Source organism: Camponotus floridanus, unplaced genomic scaffold (genome assembly GCF_003227725.1).
Source record: "Camponotus floridanus strain SB8 unplaced genomic scaffold, Cflo_v7.5 scaffold204, whole genome shotgun sequence".
Lineage (NCBI taxonomy): Eukaryota > Metazoa > Arthropoda > Insecta > Hymenoptera > Formicidae > Camponotus > Camponotus floridanus.
Window position 1 is genome coordinate 1 of NW_020229331.1, and position 17,269 is coordinate 17,269.

Consider the following 17,269-nt stretch of genomic DNA (forward strand, 5'->3'; position numbering starts at 1 on the left):
TTTATAGATTTAAAAAAATGGCTTGTCGTATGCTACATATTTGTAGAGTTGTAAATAATTTGATAAAAATGTTTAATCTGTAAACAATGGTAACGCAAATGAAATATATCATTTATATGTAATAACATATAATATGTATTTAAAATTAATTTATCAATTTAATTCTAATAAAATTATGAAATTTTTTTCAGGTATATATTATTGTTTAATATTGTTTAATTTATTGCTTGTCATTCACATTTATTAAAAATAGTCACTTTATTAAATAATATCAGAAACTTTATGTTCTTTGTGAATAGTAAGTTAGAACTTCTATGGATATAGCATTTTGATAATAGTTTATGTTTACAGTAGATAATAGTTTATGTTTACAGTAGAAAATAGTTTGTATTTCACTGTGCTTTTGTTCTATAGGACCTGAAGATGAATTATGAAAGGATGTGACAAGTATCAGTAATGCAGGAAGATGCAGAGGTAGAGCAAGAAGAGTAGTGAAAAGAGAGACCTAAATAAGGAGCAAATTATTGGCATGGGAAAAATTTCAATATAATTTCCTGGTCTGAACACTTCTGTGTTTAGAGGAAAAGAATTAATTCAACAGCTGAAACTGCTTGTAAATCTTGAAAGAAAGCAAAAACTTATGGAATTACCACAAAGTCAGACCAGACCAATGCAAATAAAATTATCGCCATTGGAATATGGTTGGAGGAGTGTTACAATGAATGGAAGAAGCATTGAATCAGATCTTATTGGAAAAGGTTAATATTTATGCTATTATTGGATTATAATGGTTAAATTACACAAATACAAAAATCATGTGATACGTCTATTTTCAATTTTTTTTTTTTGTGTTTCAGTTCTAAATATTAGAATCATATATAATTAATATCTTTGTTTTCTGCAGATACATTTGAAAGTTTTGAAACCTGGATTTTGGAAAACAAAATGATAACTTGTATGACCAGTAATTTAGCACGTAAGACTAGAATCAATTCATTTATAGTAACTGGGAATGGAAATGGATTGGCTGGATTTGCGTTAGCAAAAGCCAAAGCATCCCTACAGACGATTAAAAATAGGGCTGGTCAAAGATTAATGTATATTCCTACATATAAGGAACACACTGGTAAGAAAATATTTGTCAATACTATATAATATAAAATTTATTTCTTCTCTTTTAATATCATTTTGTATTTTTCAGTGTTACATGATTTCTTTACACAGTTTGAGAATATAAAAATATTTGTAAAGAAAATTCATGAAGGATAATGGGCTTGTTTGTCATCATGCGATAAAAGCATGTTGCGAGATAATTGGCATAAAGGATATGTATGCCAAAGTACAAGGAGGAATGTAAAAGCATTCTTTGGTTTATTGCAATAGGAATGTAAAAGCATTCTTTGGTTTATTGCAGTAGGTATGAATATAAAGTATTTAAAGGCATATTATACTTTTTATTTAATTTATATTAGAAAGAAACATTTTTTATTTATAAAAATATATATACATATATATATATATATATATATATATATATATATATATGTTAGACATAAAGCTAAAAAAAAACGTGGATTGTGTCGATTAATTAATTAATTGTTTTATTTAATTATCAATTTATATATGTATATTATTAACAATGATTTTTTGTTTACTTAAACTTTATAAGGTTGTACATAAGAAACAATCTTTTTTATTTAGTATTTCAAGCATATTTTCATAGAACTTTAATTTATTATGTTATTAAAAATATTGAACAAAATAAAAAATTAAAGCTGGCTTTCTCTGTAGTCTCATGGCAGATTATATCAGTAATCATACTTTAATTATTGCAATGTATCATGAAACAAATCAATCTCAAAATAATGGAAATATTTGCAGAAATATCAACAATTTGCAGATGAAAAATGATAGCATTTAGTCAAAGTTAAATCAGAAAATGGGAATTATCCAGTAGTACTTGTTTCACCAGCGCAAATCAGAAAACCAGAAGTACCGTCCAATAAGTCTCTCGATTTTATGCAGTATGTAATGGACAAAAGAATGGTGTTAAAAAGAAGAAATTACTACCATTCTTTACTAAACTTCCGTCTTACAAAAGAAAATTGGAATGTTGGATTTGAACGAACGAGAAAAATACAATTGTTAGCGAAATATGGAAAACTGCATTTTCTGACAGAAAAATATCCAGAGGCACAAATATTTTATAAACGAAAACCACGCGAAGATGAAACAATAGAATAAAGAAGCCGTATAATCATTGTACTTTTATGTATAAACGTTTCACAAAATAAAATCTTTATAAATGAAGTGTTACATTAGAAATATTAGTATAAAATTAAATATCCATGTGAGATTTAAAATTTTTTGTCCTTTTTTTTCTTTGGAATTTTTTGTACTTTTTTTTCTAAAGATTCTTTAAGCGAGAACTGCTTCTTTCGCACTATAAAACAATTTGATGTTGAATATTTGATGTTTTTTTAGTAGTTTAAATTTCGTGAAAAAATTCGAGAGAAAATTAGATTTTATCGTATTACTGCACATATCGATTAAATGCTATATCAAATATGTAGTGTAAATATTTTAATTTTTTCGTATACGATCTATTTTTTATAATTTTTTCGTATACGATCTATTTTTTATTCTATCGATGTTTTCATAGTGATGCACCTTGAGCATTTTACTTCATATATTTGCAATAAAAATATATTAAAGCAAATTATTTTGCAAATTTATTATTCTAATTTTTATTTAGAAAGAATAAGATTTAAAAAGACGTATGAATTTTTTCAGATTTTTTTACATATTTCCATTGAAAAAAATGCATCAGATAAAACTGACTTTTCTGTACATTTTAAATGTGCCAAAAGATTTGCTCTTTATTCCACTTACTGCAATAATGTACACTAAAAATGACAGATCTATATTAAAAATGATAAATTAGTAGTATATTTAGTAGTTGGAAAGAAAGAGAGCAGAAATGAAAAGTGCATCTAGAGAATTTAAAAGAATAAAAAACAAATCTAAAAATAATACATAAAGATTAATATTATGTATTTTTTTCATGAGGAATGTGGAGCGCACATTTATGCATTTATTTATTTAGATGAGATTTACTTTAGAGCACATTCAGTATTCAACTTTAATTTTATTTTCTCTTTCTTGTGATATATAAGTATAACATAATTACTTGCAAATGCTATCATTTTTGTGTGCTTACAGTGATATAGAAACAACATTATGAGTACTATATTTACAGATAACATCTGTATAATAAAAAAAGCACCAGTCTAATGGTGAAAAAAGGGTAAATATTGTAGACCAGCATAAGTATCAACCAATTATTTCACCGCTCTGTTTCATTAGAGTTGCAATTTTCTTTTATAATATTATAAATATTATAAATAAGATAGAGATTTCCATACGTTTCAAATAAATTTATATATTTTATGTATGTAATACTGCGCACACATATTAAAAGGTGATAATATCGCAGTTATAATAAGATACAATCCTGGCAATGTAGCGATTTTTGGATTCTGAAAATAATGTAATTTGATTTATTTTTGAGAAATGCGCACAATACTTTAGAACAAATTATTTTTGTGCCATGTATTACCTGTGTAAAATTCCACAAACAGTAACATATTGTCTGCGATATATGAAAAGCTTCATCGATGAAATAAATGGTTGAATATGATTGAGATATAAGAAAAGTACTTGTAATGTAGTAATATAGTACTTGTAATGAATAACGTTAATGTAGAATACATAAATATTTTATATTTTAATTTCATGTAATCGAGATGAGATAAGACACTCATGATTACTTTAAAAATGTGTCCACAAATATCATGTAACTTCAATAACTGCACATTCAAATTAATCCTATTACTTTAAATGAATCACAGCAGCTTGTTTTAATTTAATCTAACCTAACCAATTATATTATATGATTCTCATTAAAATGTGTAAAACTGTACGTCGCACATTTAATACGATTAATATACTACGTAATAAAATGTAATACACTAATGAAATAATTAAATATTATTTTTAAAAGCATGATACAATCCAGGCAGCATACGCTTGTGTTTATATTCGACATCCAAAGACAGTGGTTAGGTTAGGTTAGATCAAACAAATTTATCGTTTAACAGTTGGCAGCCCTACAAGATAGGCTGTGCAGCACCGCGTATATAAAATAAATTTGAAATCGCTTCTAGCATAACCATCTTCACGCGATCGACTTTATTTGAATTGCACGGCATCGCGTCGAATTATGATGCGGCGCCGATTTGTTCGAACGTAATTCGGAACATCGCGATGCTGTATAAGCGTCGAATGAGCACGAATTGTCACGCAAATATGATAAATCACATCTACTCACCGTTCACTGGCTGTTCCACAGGCCGCTCCACTCGCTCGCCTCGGGACGTCCCATTCCGATCTTGATGCACACGATGTCATCAACGCGAACGCGCGACACTTTATTCGGCACTCCCAATATTCGCTCGCATCCGATAATCATCATCAAGGGCGCAAATAACGCGACGCGACTTCGTTCCATCTTCGCGATCGCGCTATCACTGAACTGTGAAAAATAGCTGTCGCGCACTTTCACCGACATATTATGAAAGTCGCGCGATCATCCTTGGACACTTTCGACGCTCTTTCACTCGCGATATTCGTTTAAAAACGGTTAAAAGACGCGAAAAATGCGGACGTACGACGATCCGTGTAACTGCGTATGACTCCGATTCACGTATGACGCGTATGACGTAGCTATGACGTATCAGTCACGCGCCAACATGGCGGCCGAACCAGTGCGCAGAAACAAATGCGCACTGGTTCGGCCGCCATGTTAGCGCGTGACTGATACGTCATACGCGTCATACGTGAATCGGAGTCATACGCAATTACACGGATCGTCGTACGTCCGCATTTTTCGCGTCTTTTAACCGTTTTTAAAAGAATATCGCGAGTGAAAGAGCGTCGAAAGTGTGCAAGGATGATCGCGCGACTTTCATAATATGTCGGTGAAAGTGCGCGACAGCTATTTTTCACAGTTCAGTGATAGCGCGATCGCGAAGATGGAGCGAAGTCGCGTCGCGTTATTTGCGCCCTTGATGATGATTATCGGATGCGAGCGAATATCGGGAATGCCGAATAAAGTGTCGCGCGTTCGCGTTGATGACATCGTGTGCATCAAGATCGGAATGGGACGTCCCGAGGTGAGCGAGTGGAGCGGCCTGTGGAACAGCCGGTGAACGGTGAGTAGATGTGATTTATCATATTTGCGTGACAATTCGTGCTCATTCGACGCTTATACAGCATCGCGATGTCCCGAATTACGTTCGAACAAATCGACGCCGCATCATAATTCGATGCGATGCCGTGCAATTCAAATAAAGTCGATCGCGTGAAGATGGTTAGGCTAGAAGCGATTTCAAATTTATTTTATATACGCGGTGCTGCACAGCCTATCTCGTAGGGCTGCCAACTGTTAAGGTGCAATTTCATTGACGCTAAAAAATAGCGTCAATGAAAAGGCGGCTTTACACACTGAAAAAGTTGAAACTGTTTGAACTTTATTTTATTGACGCCATATCTAGAGAAAGTCTAGTGATTTTAATTTGCCGCTGGTTTCTAGCGTCAATGAAATTGCACCTTAAACGATGCAAAAAAATATAGCCTAACAAATTTCGAGGAGTCGATAAGTTTGCGGCCGTAGTTCGATATATGACATATGTATACAGGAGCCACGTAACCTCAAACTCGATCGCGATGATGGAAACACACGTTCTCGTTTGTGGACGATAATTTACGGAGGATATGGCTGATCCGTGATAAATCGTAAATACGCGTCGACGAGCACGTGTCGACCATTGTCAGGATGATGGTCGACCTGGATTACGCGCGGCGGTATCTTAGCCTGCAGATCAACGAGGCGGTCTGTTGGTGGTGGTATTACATCAGGGAGATCTCGTGGCAGCTGCTGATCGCCCTGCTAGCGTATCTCTGCGTCTGCATCTTCCTCTATGCGATCCTCAAGAGAGTGGGCCACGCTGCCTGGCAGCTACCGGGTCCACCTGGTAGACTCCTTCTGGTCACGGCTCATCCAGATGACGAAGTGATGTTCTTCGGACCGCTGATCTATTGGCTGACGCGCTCCAAGGCCAGCGAGATCTATCTGTTGTGCTTATCCATGGGTACATGTCATTGGTGGTCTATTTAAGATCGCGAACGACGATTTTGACAGGAATAATCAGTCTAAGTGTCAAGCAAATGTCTATTGATGTTTACCAGTGTGCTTACAGGTGGAGACAAAAGAAGGATAGACGAGTTGTGGGAATGTACAAAGGTGTTGGGTATCCCAGAGGCTAATGTAACAATAATTATGTGAGTGTGTTTCACAAAATCACTTGCGAACACATTTAAAAATTTATTTATATATTTCTCTCGCTAAAAGAATATCGCAAAATCTTTAATTGCATATTTAATGCTACATATACTTGTCTAGTTTTCTTAAAATTGAACAATTTTATTTAGCATTAAATGTGCGCAGTGAATAAATGAAAAATAGAAATGTCTATCTTGTGAAAATAACAGTTCAATAAATAAATGTATAGGAGTAGCGAGTTACCAGATGATCAAAGTGTACAATGGCCAGTAGATACAGTTGCCGAGAGTATCTTACAATATATAGAAATATACAAAATCAATGCTGTTGTGACATTTGATAAATATGGAGTCAGCCGACATAAGAATCATATCTCATTATATTTTGCAATCGCCACATTATGCATACAGAAAAAAGTACCTCCATGTCAGTATCAATTTGCTCAGTTTGCTCAATTAATATACAAATATCAACTAATAAATTTAATCTTGTATTTCAGATTGTAAACTGTATGTGTTAGAATCTGTTAATATAATCAGGAAGTATGTTCAACTCTTAGATTTACCTATTAGTCTACTCTCAGCCTCATATTGGTATCTAGTGACATATGAACAAAAACAATTAATCAAAGTAAGTTTGAACATTCTAATTTGTTGGAGAAAAATTATTAATTTTTTTATATCTTTATATAATTTTTTTGCAATATTTTTTTCTCATAGAGTGCTATGGCTGCACACAAGTCCCAATATGTCTGGTTTCGAAAGTTATACATGATTTTTTCACGATATACGTTCATCAATACTCTCCAAGAAATCAGTGCTCTCGATCTGGAGCTGGATCTCCAATTTGATGAGGATTAAACATTAAGCAAAGAAGGAAGAATGTACAAAATATGTAATTATCATTGTACATACTTTGTCTACCAATGAATTACATTATTGTAAATTATATAAAATGAAAGTTATATACCAAAGCTACAATTTTAAAATTCATGCAACATTTTATAAGCATGAAATATATTTTTAATCATTAATAATAATAATAACATGCATAGCAGTTAATTCTGAATGAGGAAACGGCATCTAGCTTTTTTGGCATAATAATAAATCTGCTTTTCTCGTAAAAAAGAAAAAAATACGTTCTATATGCCGTGTGTTTTATCTTTATCTTTAATCTAATTTTTTTTTGTATATAATCCTTCACAGTTCCAAATGCAAAATTGTCATTTGATATGTACAATTTTATTTATTAATTGTATATAATAAAGTAATCTCTTATCATAGATAAAAAAATCATTTAATTCAGTTTGTAGAACACAAGGTTTCTTATCAAGTAATTGCATACATTTTTACGAAAATTAACGTTATTTTAAAAAACGTTATTTAAAAAATTTGAGCAAGTTAATATATAACGAGTTAAACTCGCGGTTGTACATATTTTTAATTGTTTCAACAATAGTTATATAAGTTATAGATTTTTTAGCCAAAATTCTTTTTCTTTTTGGCACAAATAATGTACATAGGAGAGAAAATTCAACTTTCTTTTCTTGTTCTAATGTTTGATAATGGACATTTTTCAAAATTTGGGAAAAATATATTGCTCTTTTCACAACAATTCAATATCATAGATGTATACAAGAAATAGAGATATTCTCTATGAATATAGATATTCTTTCATACATATGCAATATTACTTACATTTCTTTAACATTTAACTTCTATGAAAAGCTACTTAATATGAAAAACAAAAATTCTCTTTTTCCACAATGTAAATTCCACAAAGTAAATATACTTCAACAAGCATGTTGGAAAAATATTCACTGAAAGTTTAATCAGTAATCATTTAGAGTAATATTGCAATATATGCAGTCATTATTTTATAATTTTCGACTGAAAAAGATTTTTTCAACAACTCTTGGTATATTTCTAATATAAAGATAAGAAAGTTATCTTTTTTATCATTATTCTGTTAGTTAGAATTTTTCTAACATGCTTTAAATCTGGAATGTAACGAAAATACATGTTTAGTTACTTACTATATAAATGTATATATGTATATAAAAAAGAAATCTCCTTTCGTAAAAAAATCTCAGTAAAAGAATGCGCGACAGTCCGAGAATGACTAATTCTAATGCCGAAAATAGACCGACAATTATTTCAAATCGTAAATACTTTTCCAAGGATGATATTATATTTATCATATAACGAGTTTGTCGGCGTAGCAACTATCGAATAAAGAAAGTTTCCATCAAGAATTTCATTTCACAATTTTCTTCATCAAGAAAATTTCTATCTAATAATTCTCTATCTAATACTCAATCAATATGTTCGACAAACATTTTATCATATGAATTTAATATCAACCTAATATGATACTATTAGAAAAATTATACGCAACGTACGCGTGCATATATCGAAACACAATATAATAATATAATCGAAGAAAAAAACAATCTCTATGTGTTGTAATCATGTGCGTTTCACGCACAGGCCATATTTCAAATACTTTTTCCTATGAGTTTACGAATTGTCGTAAACATATAATTTACATTCTAGATCGAAACTCTGCGAATAAGCCTGATTTGAATCGGGCTAAAGATGAAAATATTACGTACTATTAGTACGTATTCTAATAAACATCTTTTTATAAAACGAAGTAAATGTTTATATACGACAGATAAAATGGACGGCATAGAATTGGTTCCCGCAAGATCTTCAGATCAGTAAACTACCGTAACGGCGATAGATGCACCGCAATGAGCAGAATACCGAATTTAGGTACATAGAGAAGAGGAAGTGATACCTGGAAGAGATTTCCAATCGGGCGTAAGGATTTCCTACATGTCCCAGTGAACAATAATCCTTTAGGAATCCTTACAAAGGATTCATGACGAAGATCTCGCGGGCCGTGTCCTAGAACCTGTCTTTGCCACGATGAGAACCCAGAGTACCCATTCCTGGTTGAGGAGAATCCGTATCGATTGCATCTTGCAGATATTGTATTTCCTGCAACTCTTGGAACTTCTCGTGATCCCGAATGTGCGCATAATTAGCGGATAAGCACATCAGGTAGTGTATTAGGCTTAGGATAACCAGCATGGACGCTGCAGTCGCCAGGATGAACATCACTTCAGCCTTTTCCACAAAGTCCTTGCAGAATAGTTTGACTTCCTGAGATCCACACACTTGCATATCCTGCACCCGTGTATTGTTTGGAAAAAGGAAATCTAAAATCGTATAAAATTGCTTGGTATTTATCTATTCTGTCATAAATAATAAGTATCTATAGATAAGCATCTATAGATAAATTTGAATTAGAACAATCCAATTTAATTTTACAGTTTTTAAATAAGAAAAAGGAAATATTTTCTAGTTTTAATTTATCTATATATTGATTAATTAATATATGTATCGTCTATATATGATTTAAAAAACTTACTGAATTGAGTGAAATTAATACAGTCATCAAGAGATTGAACACGTGGATTGCTGCACAGGCCCCAGAATATAGTGAATATCAGCGTAATGATAGTAAGAAATGCAAATATCAGAAGCCAAGCTATTTGCAAGATATAAATGATAGTCATAAACTGAAAAAATAAAAATTTTTATATTAAGATAACATGAAATAACTTCTAGTTGTGAAAGATTTTTATATTTTAGATACATACAACAGCACAGGAGATACGTCCACCCACTCTAGATCTCCATGCTCGATAGACTTTGTGCCTTGTAGCACCAGTTGCAAGACAACCGACGCACAAAATCATAAATCCTAGAGCTGCCATGCAAGCTCCAATCGATGCAAATACCAACTGCACCGCTTCCAGCCATCCAAGATGAAGATGAAACACCTTAATCAATTTCATAATTCTTGATATATAGAATCTTTAAAACATATCTAAGAATACTATAATAAGTCAAGTGATTTACCTGATCCATCATAAGAGCGCACAATGTTGCACCTCTGTACATGGTACCACAGAAGATTCCAACTCCTAAGCAACACATTATAGTTGCTATGAGAGTTGCGTATGGCACTCTAGCCATACAATCGTTGCACATGTTCCCTAAACAAGGAAATTTGATTTCCTATATTTATTTTGTTACAAGAAATTATCTATATGTGTGTAATTGAAGTAAATTATAACCAAACTTTATAACTACATAAAAGTACATCATTTTAATATCACAACTTTTTTATAAGTAAATATAAATTATACACATATAGATATATAAATTACATATTGAAATAACATCGTATAAAAATGCATATAATGAAAAATAGTGTAATTTTTCTTGGGTTAATATTTCCTACAGTAAAATATGATGATTATCTATGATATTTGTATTATCTAGCTTCACATTTGAGTGGTATTTTCAGATACTTACTACATGTTCGCTCGTTTGAGTCAATATCATGGAGACTACGCTCAGAAAATCTATCTACGCTTATATTACTCGCAAACCGACTACGCAATGGTAAACTCTCTCTGACCTCATGTAATTCATGCAATCTCACCATTTTAATATTATTATACGAATCACAATAAACGACTGAATAAATAAAGAATACGCAGCGAAACACGAACGTTCGACCAATGACTAAGCCGACTATAATGATGAGATGATGACTAATCATCACTTATCTACAAGCTCGTCAGATAACACGCGAGATGTACATATGTACATACGTATGAGCTTACTTCATTCATAAACTCGAACGTAAACGCTTCATTAACGTATTAATATCTTGAACGGAAATAACTGGCGCGTGACGTCTTTATTATTGTTGACGTCTATAATTACTTCATCATTGATGGCCACTCTCTTTATTTTTAATATAGGGTCTAATAAACTCTCCTTGAATTTTTGTCAAGTCAATTATAATTTATACCAAATCAAATTAGCAGTTTTAGCAGTTGTTTAACGAGATTATCTAAGCTTAATCTTAGTAATGTTTACAACCGTATGGAACTGTTATCAGTATGATAATCAGTATTATACCCATATATATTCGCTATTCAAATTTCACAATCGGTTTATGGCGGACGATTACATTAATTTATAACGAGAAAACGAGGACAAAAATTTTTCGTCGAATTATCGCGACCCAAAAAAATTAAACTTACCCATATTCGCAGTTCACGTCTAGTTCACTCTGTTTAAGGTTAGGAACGCTTGAACGAAGAATGGGCAGCGCCCGTTCGTGGAATCTACGAGATTACAGTTTCTCGTTAATTATCTCGGCAATTACGCGTCCCTCAGCCGTGATAGCGAAGGACATCGCGATCTCAATCGCTAATTGTAAAAACAGAAAAAAAACATGACACGGAAAGATCGATAAATTAAATTAAGAGGATTCGATAAATATGTCGAAATTTTAATTTCTCTCTAGGAAAATTATCATATGCGATGTCACATTCGTTTGTTTACTATCTGTCAGAAACACTCCGAAATAGCACCCTGACGTAATCAACCACCTGTGAGCAGCTTCCGACTCCACGGATAATTTCTCACGCACGATGATCCTATCGATCTTATCGCGCGCGCGCGCGTACGATAATGTTGAATTTCGGGAATATTACGGGGAACAATGAACAACTTTCATGGGATATCGATCAGAAACGGCGTTCAATATGGCGTCAGAAACGCGCTTGTAATGGTGGTCCACCCGAGAAGCAAATGATGAATGGGATCGTTGGCCTCGCAAGGGATTGTAGGGCGCGCCGTAGTAGTAAACGTTCATAAAAGCCATTCCCTTCAATGGAGTGGGGTTGTCGGGAATGATAATGACCAACTGTAACCCCGATTTGATTGAGATGTTACGGTGAACGGAGCCGTAGAGCCCCTCAATCGATCCGGGAAAGTGAATGATTTGTTTTTCGTACAATTCTAAAATTCGATTTTCACGAGATAAGAATATTTAAATTTTAAATATGTGCGGAAAAATGAGAAGAAAATTATTAGCAAATATATATGGAAAACACAGCTGATGAAAAATCTACAATAAGTGTTAATTGGTGAAAATTGATACTTATCTTTCTTTTTTGTATATTTGTTTATTACTTTATGATTTATTGCGAATTTATTTCTCATTGTCATTTGATGATATATTAAGCAAAGAAAATAATTTTAAAATAATTTTAAAATATATATAGAAACAATAGTAAATATACCTGTATAGTTTGTTACTTTGAGTGGCAGATATCAAATGTTATTCTGTAGAATTTTCCTTTGTATATTAAAAAAATTTTCATTTAAGTCCCACATTTGTAATAATTACTTTTAAATTAATAGTACTATTTACATTTCTCTTCTCCGTTATCTACAAAAAATAAACATTAATCTTTTAAAAAATATATTTCGTTAACTTAGTTTTCTCTTTTTTTTATCTGTCTCATTGATTTTTTAAATAGAAAAATGAATATTAAAATAGTTTAAAATATTTTTGTATGCACAATGCTCGAATGAAGCTCAAAGTAATTATAAAGCCATTATAGATAAATGATTCTTTATTATTGTATACTTAAAAATATTCATTAATCTATGTTTAGATTTGTATAAATTATTTATATAAATCTATATTGTATAACCTGTGAATCTATAATAAGCTTACAGTCATTCGAGAGTGATTTTTCAGTCATATTGTACAAAAATATTCAATATTTTCAATTGAAGCTACCGGATACATATGTGCCTTGGTTCCATGAGATATTGGATAACCATTGGCAATTGACGAAGTTTCTCTTGAACTGGCACTTCCAAATTTTGCTGGTGATGCTTATTATATCGTACAATAACACCATCATTACTTTCGTATGTGATGCTATCTTGATTTTGCGGACTTACCTAATAAATAAGATAATTATTGAAATGACAATATATAATAATCTTACTCTCTAATTTTATAATTATATCCAATTCATTTTAGTGACATTATTATTTTGTAATGGTTTATTATTAATTATTTGATATATATATATATATATATATATATATATATATATATACATACACAAAATATATAATAAACTATCACAAAATAATAATTTCGCTAAAATGAATTGGATATAATTATAAAATTAGAGTAGTATAAGATTATTTAGTAAATCAGTAAGACAACTTACAGTTAAAGCGGACCCGTCTTTGTAGTCAACTCGGATATCACCGGACGATAATCTTGTAGCGAATCCAACTCCTGGTACCGCTACTTTATTTGCATTATTCAAACTATGCATAGAATTCATCTTGCGCGATCTAGAAGTCATCGTCGAAACGACGGAACAGCTACCATTGAATGACGGCAACTAAATGAGAGACATTACTTCAACATTACTTCAATAGAACAAAGAAATCAATTATTGAGATATTGAAAAAAGTTAGAAATTCCTACTTACGACGGGAGAAACATTTCTAATATGCGATATATTTTCTTTTCCCTGTAAATAGGGAACATCATTCAAAGCCGTGCTAGGCCTTCGTCCAATTATCACAGGAAAACAAGGATGCCCAGTGGCCGCCTCCAAAGACGTCAAAGTGGATTCCAGTAGTAAACATCGTTTATAGCACTCCGAGTAATGTTCGCAATAGCTTTCGAGATGCGATGGAAATTCACCCTCAACAAATGTATCACCATTGTGATCGGTGATTTTTATGACACCATTTACTCGAATGATCTGGATTATATAGAGAAATAAAAGTGAGAGAAAATAAAAAAAATTAAATTATTGAATTTCATAATATTAAAATTATAATATTAATCATCGTCTTTTTTATATTCTTTTTTTATATTCTTATTTTTTATTCTTTTATGATAATATACATATATTATGATAAAAGATATATATATAGTACATAAAAATCAATGAATGAATATACATAATACATAAAAATGAATGAAGATACATATATGATAAATAAAAATTAATGAATTGATAGCTATGCATACCTGCACTCCATTGTAAAAATGCACTTCACAGTCAGGCTGTGGACCATTCTCCATGAAGACACATTTTGAACGCTGGGTATACAGCGTTAATTTTGGAGTTTTCGCCTGAACTAATTGCACGAAACGATACGCGTACATGTATTTTCGATGATGACATGCTGGTAAATTCTCATAGGAATAAATACTATCAGCACCTCGACTGGGCAATGGTGGTGGTTGCGAGCCAACTTCTGTAGTTACTGGTTTGTAAAGAACGACACGTAGACCATCGCCTGATATTCTGCACACATCGCTGATTTTTTCCTAAAATATCAATATTAATAATTACATATAAATATACAAATTTGTTATAGGAGTCAAAATTCCATCTACATAACAATTTTTATATTACTCTTTTATACATACCCTGCCATTTTTACGTTTAACAAACTCAGTGCACACTTCTCCATTGTCTAGAAGCGTAAGAATCGCGGTGTTCGTTCTGTGTCTAGTGGGTTGTAATCTATTGGTATTCAAAGGAGGTACTTGTAACTTTACGCTTTCCTCAGTTCCTTCCACATTATGATTTTCCGCGCTCTTTTCCTTTTTTGGTTTATTGTTCCTTACTATCATTTTCTGCTTCTCTAAATGATCATATTCATTGTAATTGTTGTACTGCTCGTTTTGCGAGAACACCCTGCGAAATGATGGAATACCTAGCAGCACAGAGTCTTCTTTCGCGTAATTCCCGTATCTCACTCTGTAATTTGATTGTATTTTTGCAACAGGTTCAGATAATGCCTCGCTTCTCATACTAATCATAGGCATTATCGGCGTTGTCGACGTTCTTTCCTCCGACCGAGATCGCACTTTCGACCGACCGTATGAGGATAGTGTCCTACCTAGCCCAGAATCTATCATACCATTAGTTAATAAATCTTTACCTCCTATGTCATTTTTTTCCTAAAAATAAAAACAGTTGTTATTAATATATTTAAATTTTATATTAATATATTACATGTTTGATATGTTAACTATTTTATTAATGCATTATTACTTACATTATATAGCCTATTTCTTTCTATATTTGTTATAAATGGATGTTTGTGAATATCCCGTAGACGTATCCTCTCTTTCGGATTTTTTCTCAGTAATTTTTCTATTAAATCTTTTGCATTATCCGACAAATAAGATGGCATTATGTAATCAGCCATTACTACTCGCGTTAAAGTACTCTTAACTGCATCAGTGTCGAATGGTGGTTTACCCACCAATAAAGTATACAACATACATCCCAAACTCCATACATCCGCCTCTGGTCCATGTGAGGATCTTGTAGCAACCTAGACATTTTTATAACATTATAATCTAGCATGATCTTGCAATCTAGCAATCTAGCAATGCTAAAATACACTAGTACATACTTCAGGAGAAATGTAGTTTGGTGTGCCGCACATGGTCACATGTTTTTCATCTGGTTTAGTTAATTGTGTAGCTAATCCAAAATCTGCTATTTTCTGTGAGCACACAAGACCAAATAAAAAAAAATCTTTTTACTCCAAGAAATTAAAAATATATTTAAATATATATTTATATACCACTTGCATATCTCTGGTCAAAAGTAGATTAGACAATGACATATCTCTGTGAAGTATTTGATGGGAATGGAGGTAAAGTAAACCTTGTACAACTTGTCTAATTATGCGGGCAGCTAAAATAGTAGAGATTTTGTAATTGTAATTGAGGATTTATACAACATATCGTCTCATACATATAAATATATATTTGTACCATTTTCTTCAGGTAAAGCTTTGGTGCCCTGCGCTTTGAGAAAGCGTTGAAGTTCCCCATTATGACATAATTCTAAAATTAAATACACATAGTTTGCATCTTCAAAACATGTGTACAACTCCAAGATAGCCGGATGTTTTAATCGCGAATGTATCTCCACTTCTTGCCTTACTCTACCCACCATCCCAGCAGCCTGCATCATTTTCTTGTCGATCTATAGAGATAGGTAAGTAAAAAAAAGCAACATAGATATATAATTGTTTATATTGAAACAATAATATATAAAAATTTCATGATAAATCTTCTTTCTGTACAATTGCTTTTGATCTGTATAATTTGCTGATTCAGTTAAATCATGTCTCAGTTAAATATCATGATTTAAACAAAAATATTGGTCCAAGTTAAAATTTATCCAATATTTATAATATATGTTTCAAAAGTTTTGCCAAGACTGATAAATGATCCATGCATTGCAAAATTGTTGCATCAGTCGCATAAATTCGAAACCGCGTGCTCGATACGCAGGCTCATAGGCCCGCCGACGAAATTGGAGCAACACGTGTTTTTGAATGATATAAGAGGAGGAATCTTATTCTCGATTTGAAGGAGGATCGAAAGAGAGGAATAAATCACCATTTTGATCGCGACTTCCATGCCGCTGCGGAGGCATTTCGCTCGATAAACGCTCCCGTAGCCGCCCTTGCCCAGCAGATTCAGCACCTCGTACTCCTGGAACAAGAAAGACGGGAAGAGCGTTGCCACGACGAAGACGGCGACGGCGCAAACAGTGCAAATTCAAAAAACCAACCTCAATGTGTTCGCCAAAGCCGGCCGAGAGCGCTGGCATGACATGATGCCGCATATCGCGCTCGACCGGACGTCGTCGATCATCGATAACCATTGGTCCCGCGCGACGAGAACCCTTTCCTTACGCGAGATTACCCGGCGATAACATGTAAGGACGAGATTTTTCTCGGAAAACCGTAAATACAAACGGCATGGCGCCGCTCGCCATACAAACTTGACGCGTCTCACTCTCACGCATGCGTAATGAGGATTGGTGTCGGTCTGTCGGTCTCGGGAACGCTTTCCCTCGCGCATGCGCATTGAACATGATCTCATTCGAATACTAAATTCGTAAGAAAA

At 32.7% G+C, this 17,269-nt stretch overlaps 4 protein-coding genes across 9 annotated transcripts; 2 read left to right on the forward strand and 2 right to left on the reverse strand.

Moving 5' to 3' along the window:
• Positions 1-365: 365 nt before the first annotated feature.
• Positions 366-2,211, forward strand: LOC112637808 (28S ribosomal protein S5, mitochondrial-like). Of its 2 annotated transcripts, none has more exons than XM_025408375.1 (4): positions 366-758; positions 905-1,126; positions 1,202-1,417; positions 1,882-2,211. In XM_025408375.1, exons 1-3 carry the CDS (start codon positions 641-643, stop codon positions 1,267-1,269), a joined length of 408 nt encoding a protein of 135 aa, XP_025264160.1. In that variant the 5' UTR covers positions 366-640; the 3' UTR covers positions 1,270-1,417; positions 1,882-2,211. The 2 variants fall into 2 exon arrangements, with proteins under 2 accessions (XP_025264160.1, XP_025264161.1); XM_025408376.1 differs by having other exon boundaries at positions 1,202-1,413.
• A 3,497-nt stretch (positions 2,212-5,708) lies between these two features.
• Positions 5,709-7,541, forward strand: LOC105250348 (N-acetylglucosaminyl-phosphatidylinositol de-N-acetylase). Its single transcript, XM_011256382.3, has 5 exons — positions 5,709-6,212; positions 6,321-6,402; positions 6,633-6,829; positions 6,903-7,033; positions 7,123-7,541. The coding sequence occupies exons 1-5, from the start codon at positions 5,897-5,899 to the stop codon at positions 7,261-7,263; spliced, it is 867 nt and encodes a 288-aa protein (XP_011254684.1). The 5' UTR covers positions 5,709-5,896; the 3' UTR covers positions 7,264-7,541.
• A 492-nt stretch (positions 7,542-8,033) lies between these two features.
• Positions 8,034-12,197, reverse strand: LOC105250347 (proteolipid protein DM beta). 3 transcript variants are annotated; one of them, XM_011256380.3, is made up of 6 exons: positions 11,886-12,197; positions 11,535-11,618; positions 10,336-10,472; positions 10,074-10,256; positions 9,842-9,992; positions 8,034-9,629 (listed from the first exon to the last, which is right to left on the reverse strand). In XM_011256380.3, the coding sequence occupies exons 2-6, from the start codon at positions 11,536-11,538 to the stop codon at positions 9,316-9,318; spliced, it is 789 nt and encodes a 262-aa protein (XP_011254682.1). In that variant the 5' UTR covers positions 11,539-11,618; positions 11,886-12,197; the 3' UTR covers positions 8,034-9,315. The 3 variants fall into 3 exon arrangements, with proteins under 3 accessions (XP_011254682.1, XP_011254680.1, XP_011254678.2); XM_011256378.3 differs by having other exon boundaries at positions 11,535-11,703; XM_011256376.3 differs by lacking the exons at positions 11,535-11,618; positions 11,886-12,197 and adding an exon at positions 10,795-11,030.
• Positions 12,198-12,581: 384 nt separating this feature from the next.
• Positions 12,582-17,146, reverse strand: LOC105250345 (serine/threonine-protein kinase PLK4). 3 transcript variants are annotated; one of them, XM_025408366.1, is made up of 13 exons: positions 16,932-17,146; positions 16,757-16,852; positions 16,124-16,337; positions 15,931-16,043; positions 15,757-15,849; positions 15,394-15,675; positions 15,049-15,295; positions 14,759-14,976; positions 14,354-14,656; positions 13,803-14,081; positions 13,533-13,712; positions 13,022-13,254; positions 12,582-12,730 (listed from the first exon to the last, which is right to left on the reverse strand). In XM_025408366.1, the coding sequence occupies exons 1-12, from the start codon at positions 17,022-17,024 to the stop codon at positions 13,084-13,086; spliced, it is 2,289 nt and encodes a 762-aa protein (XP_025264151.1). In that variant the 5' UTR covers positions 17,025-17,146; the 3' UTR covers positions 12,582-12,730; positions 13,022-13,083. The 3 variants fall into 3 exon arrangements, with proteins under 3 accessions (XP_025264151.1, XP_025264150.1, XP_011254676.1); XM_025408365.1 differs by having other exon boundaries at positions 14,759-15,295; XM_011256374.3 differs by lacking the exon at positions 12,582-12,730 and having other exon boundaries at positions 12,970-13,254; positions 14,759-15,295.
• Positions 17,147-17,269: the final 123 nt, after the last annotated feature.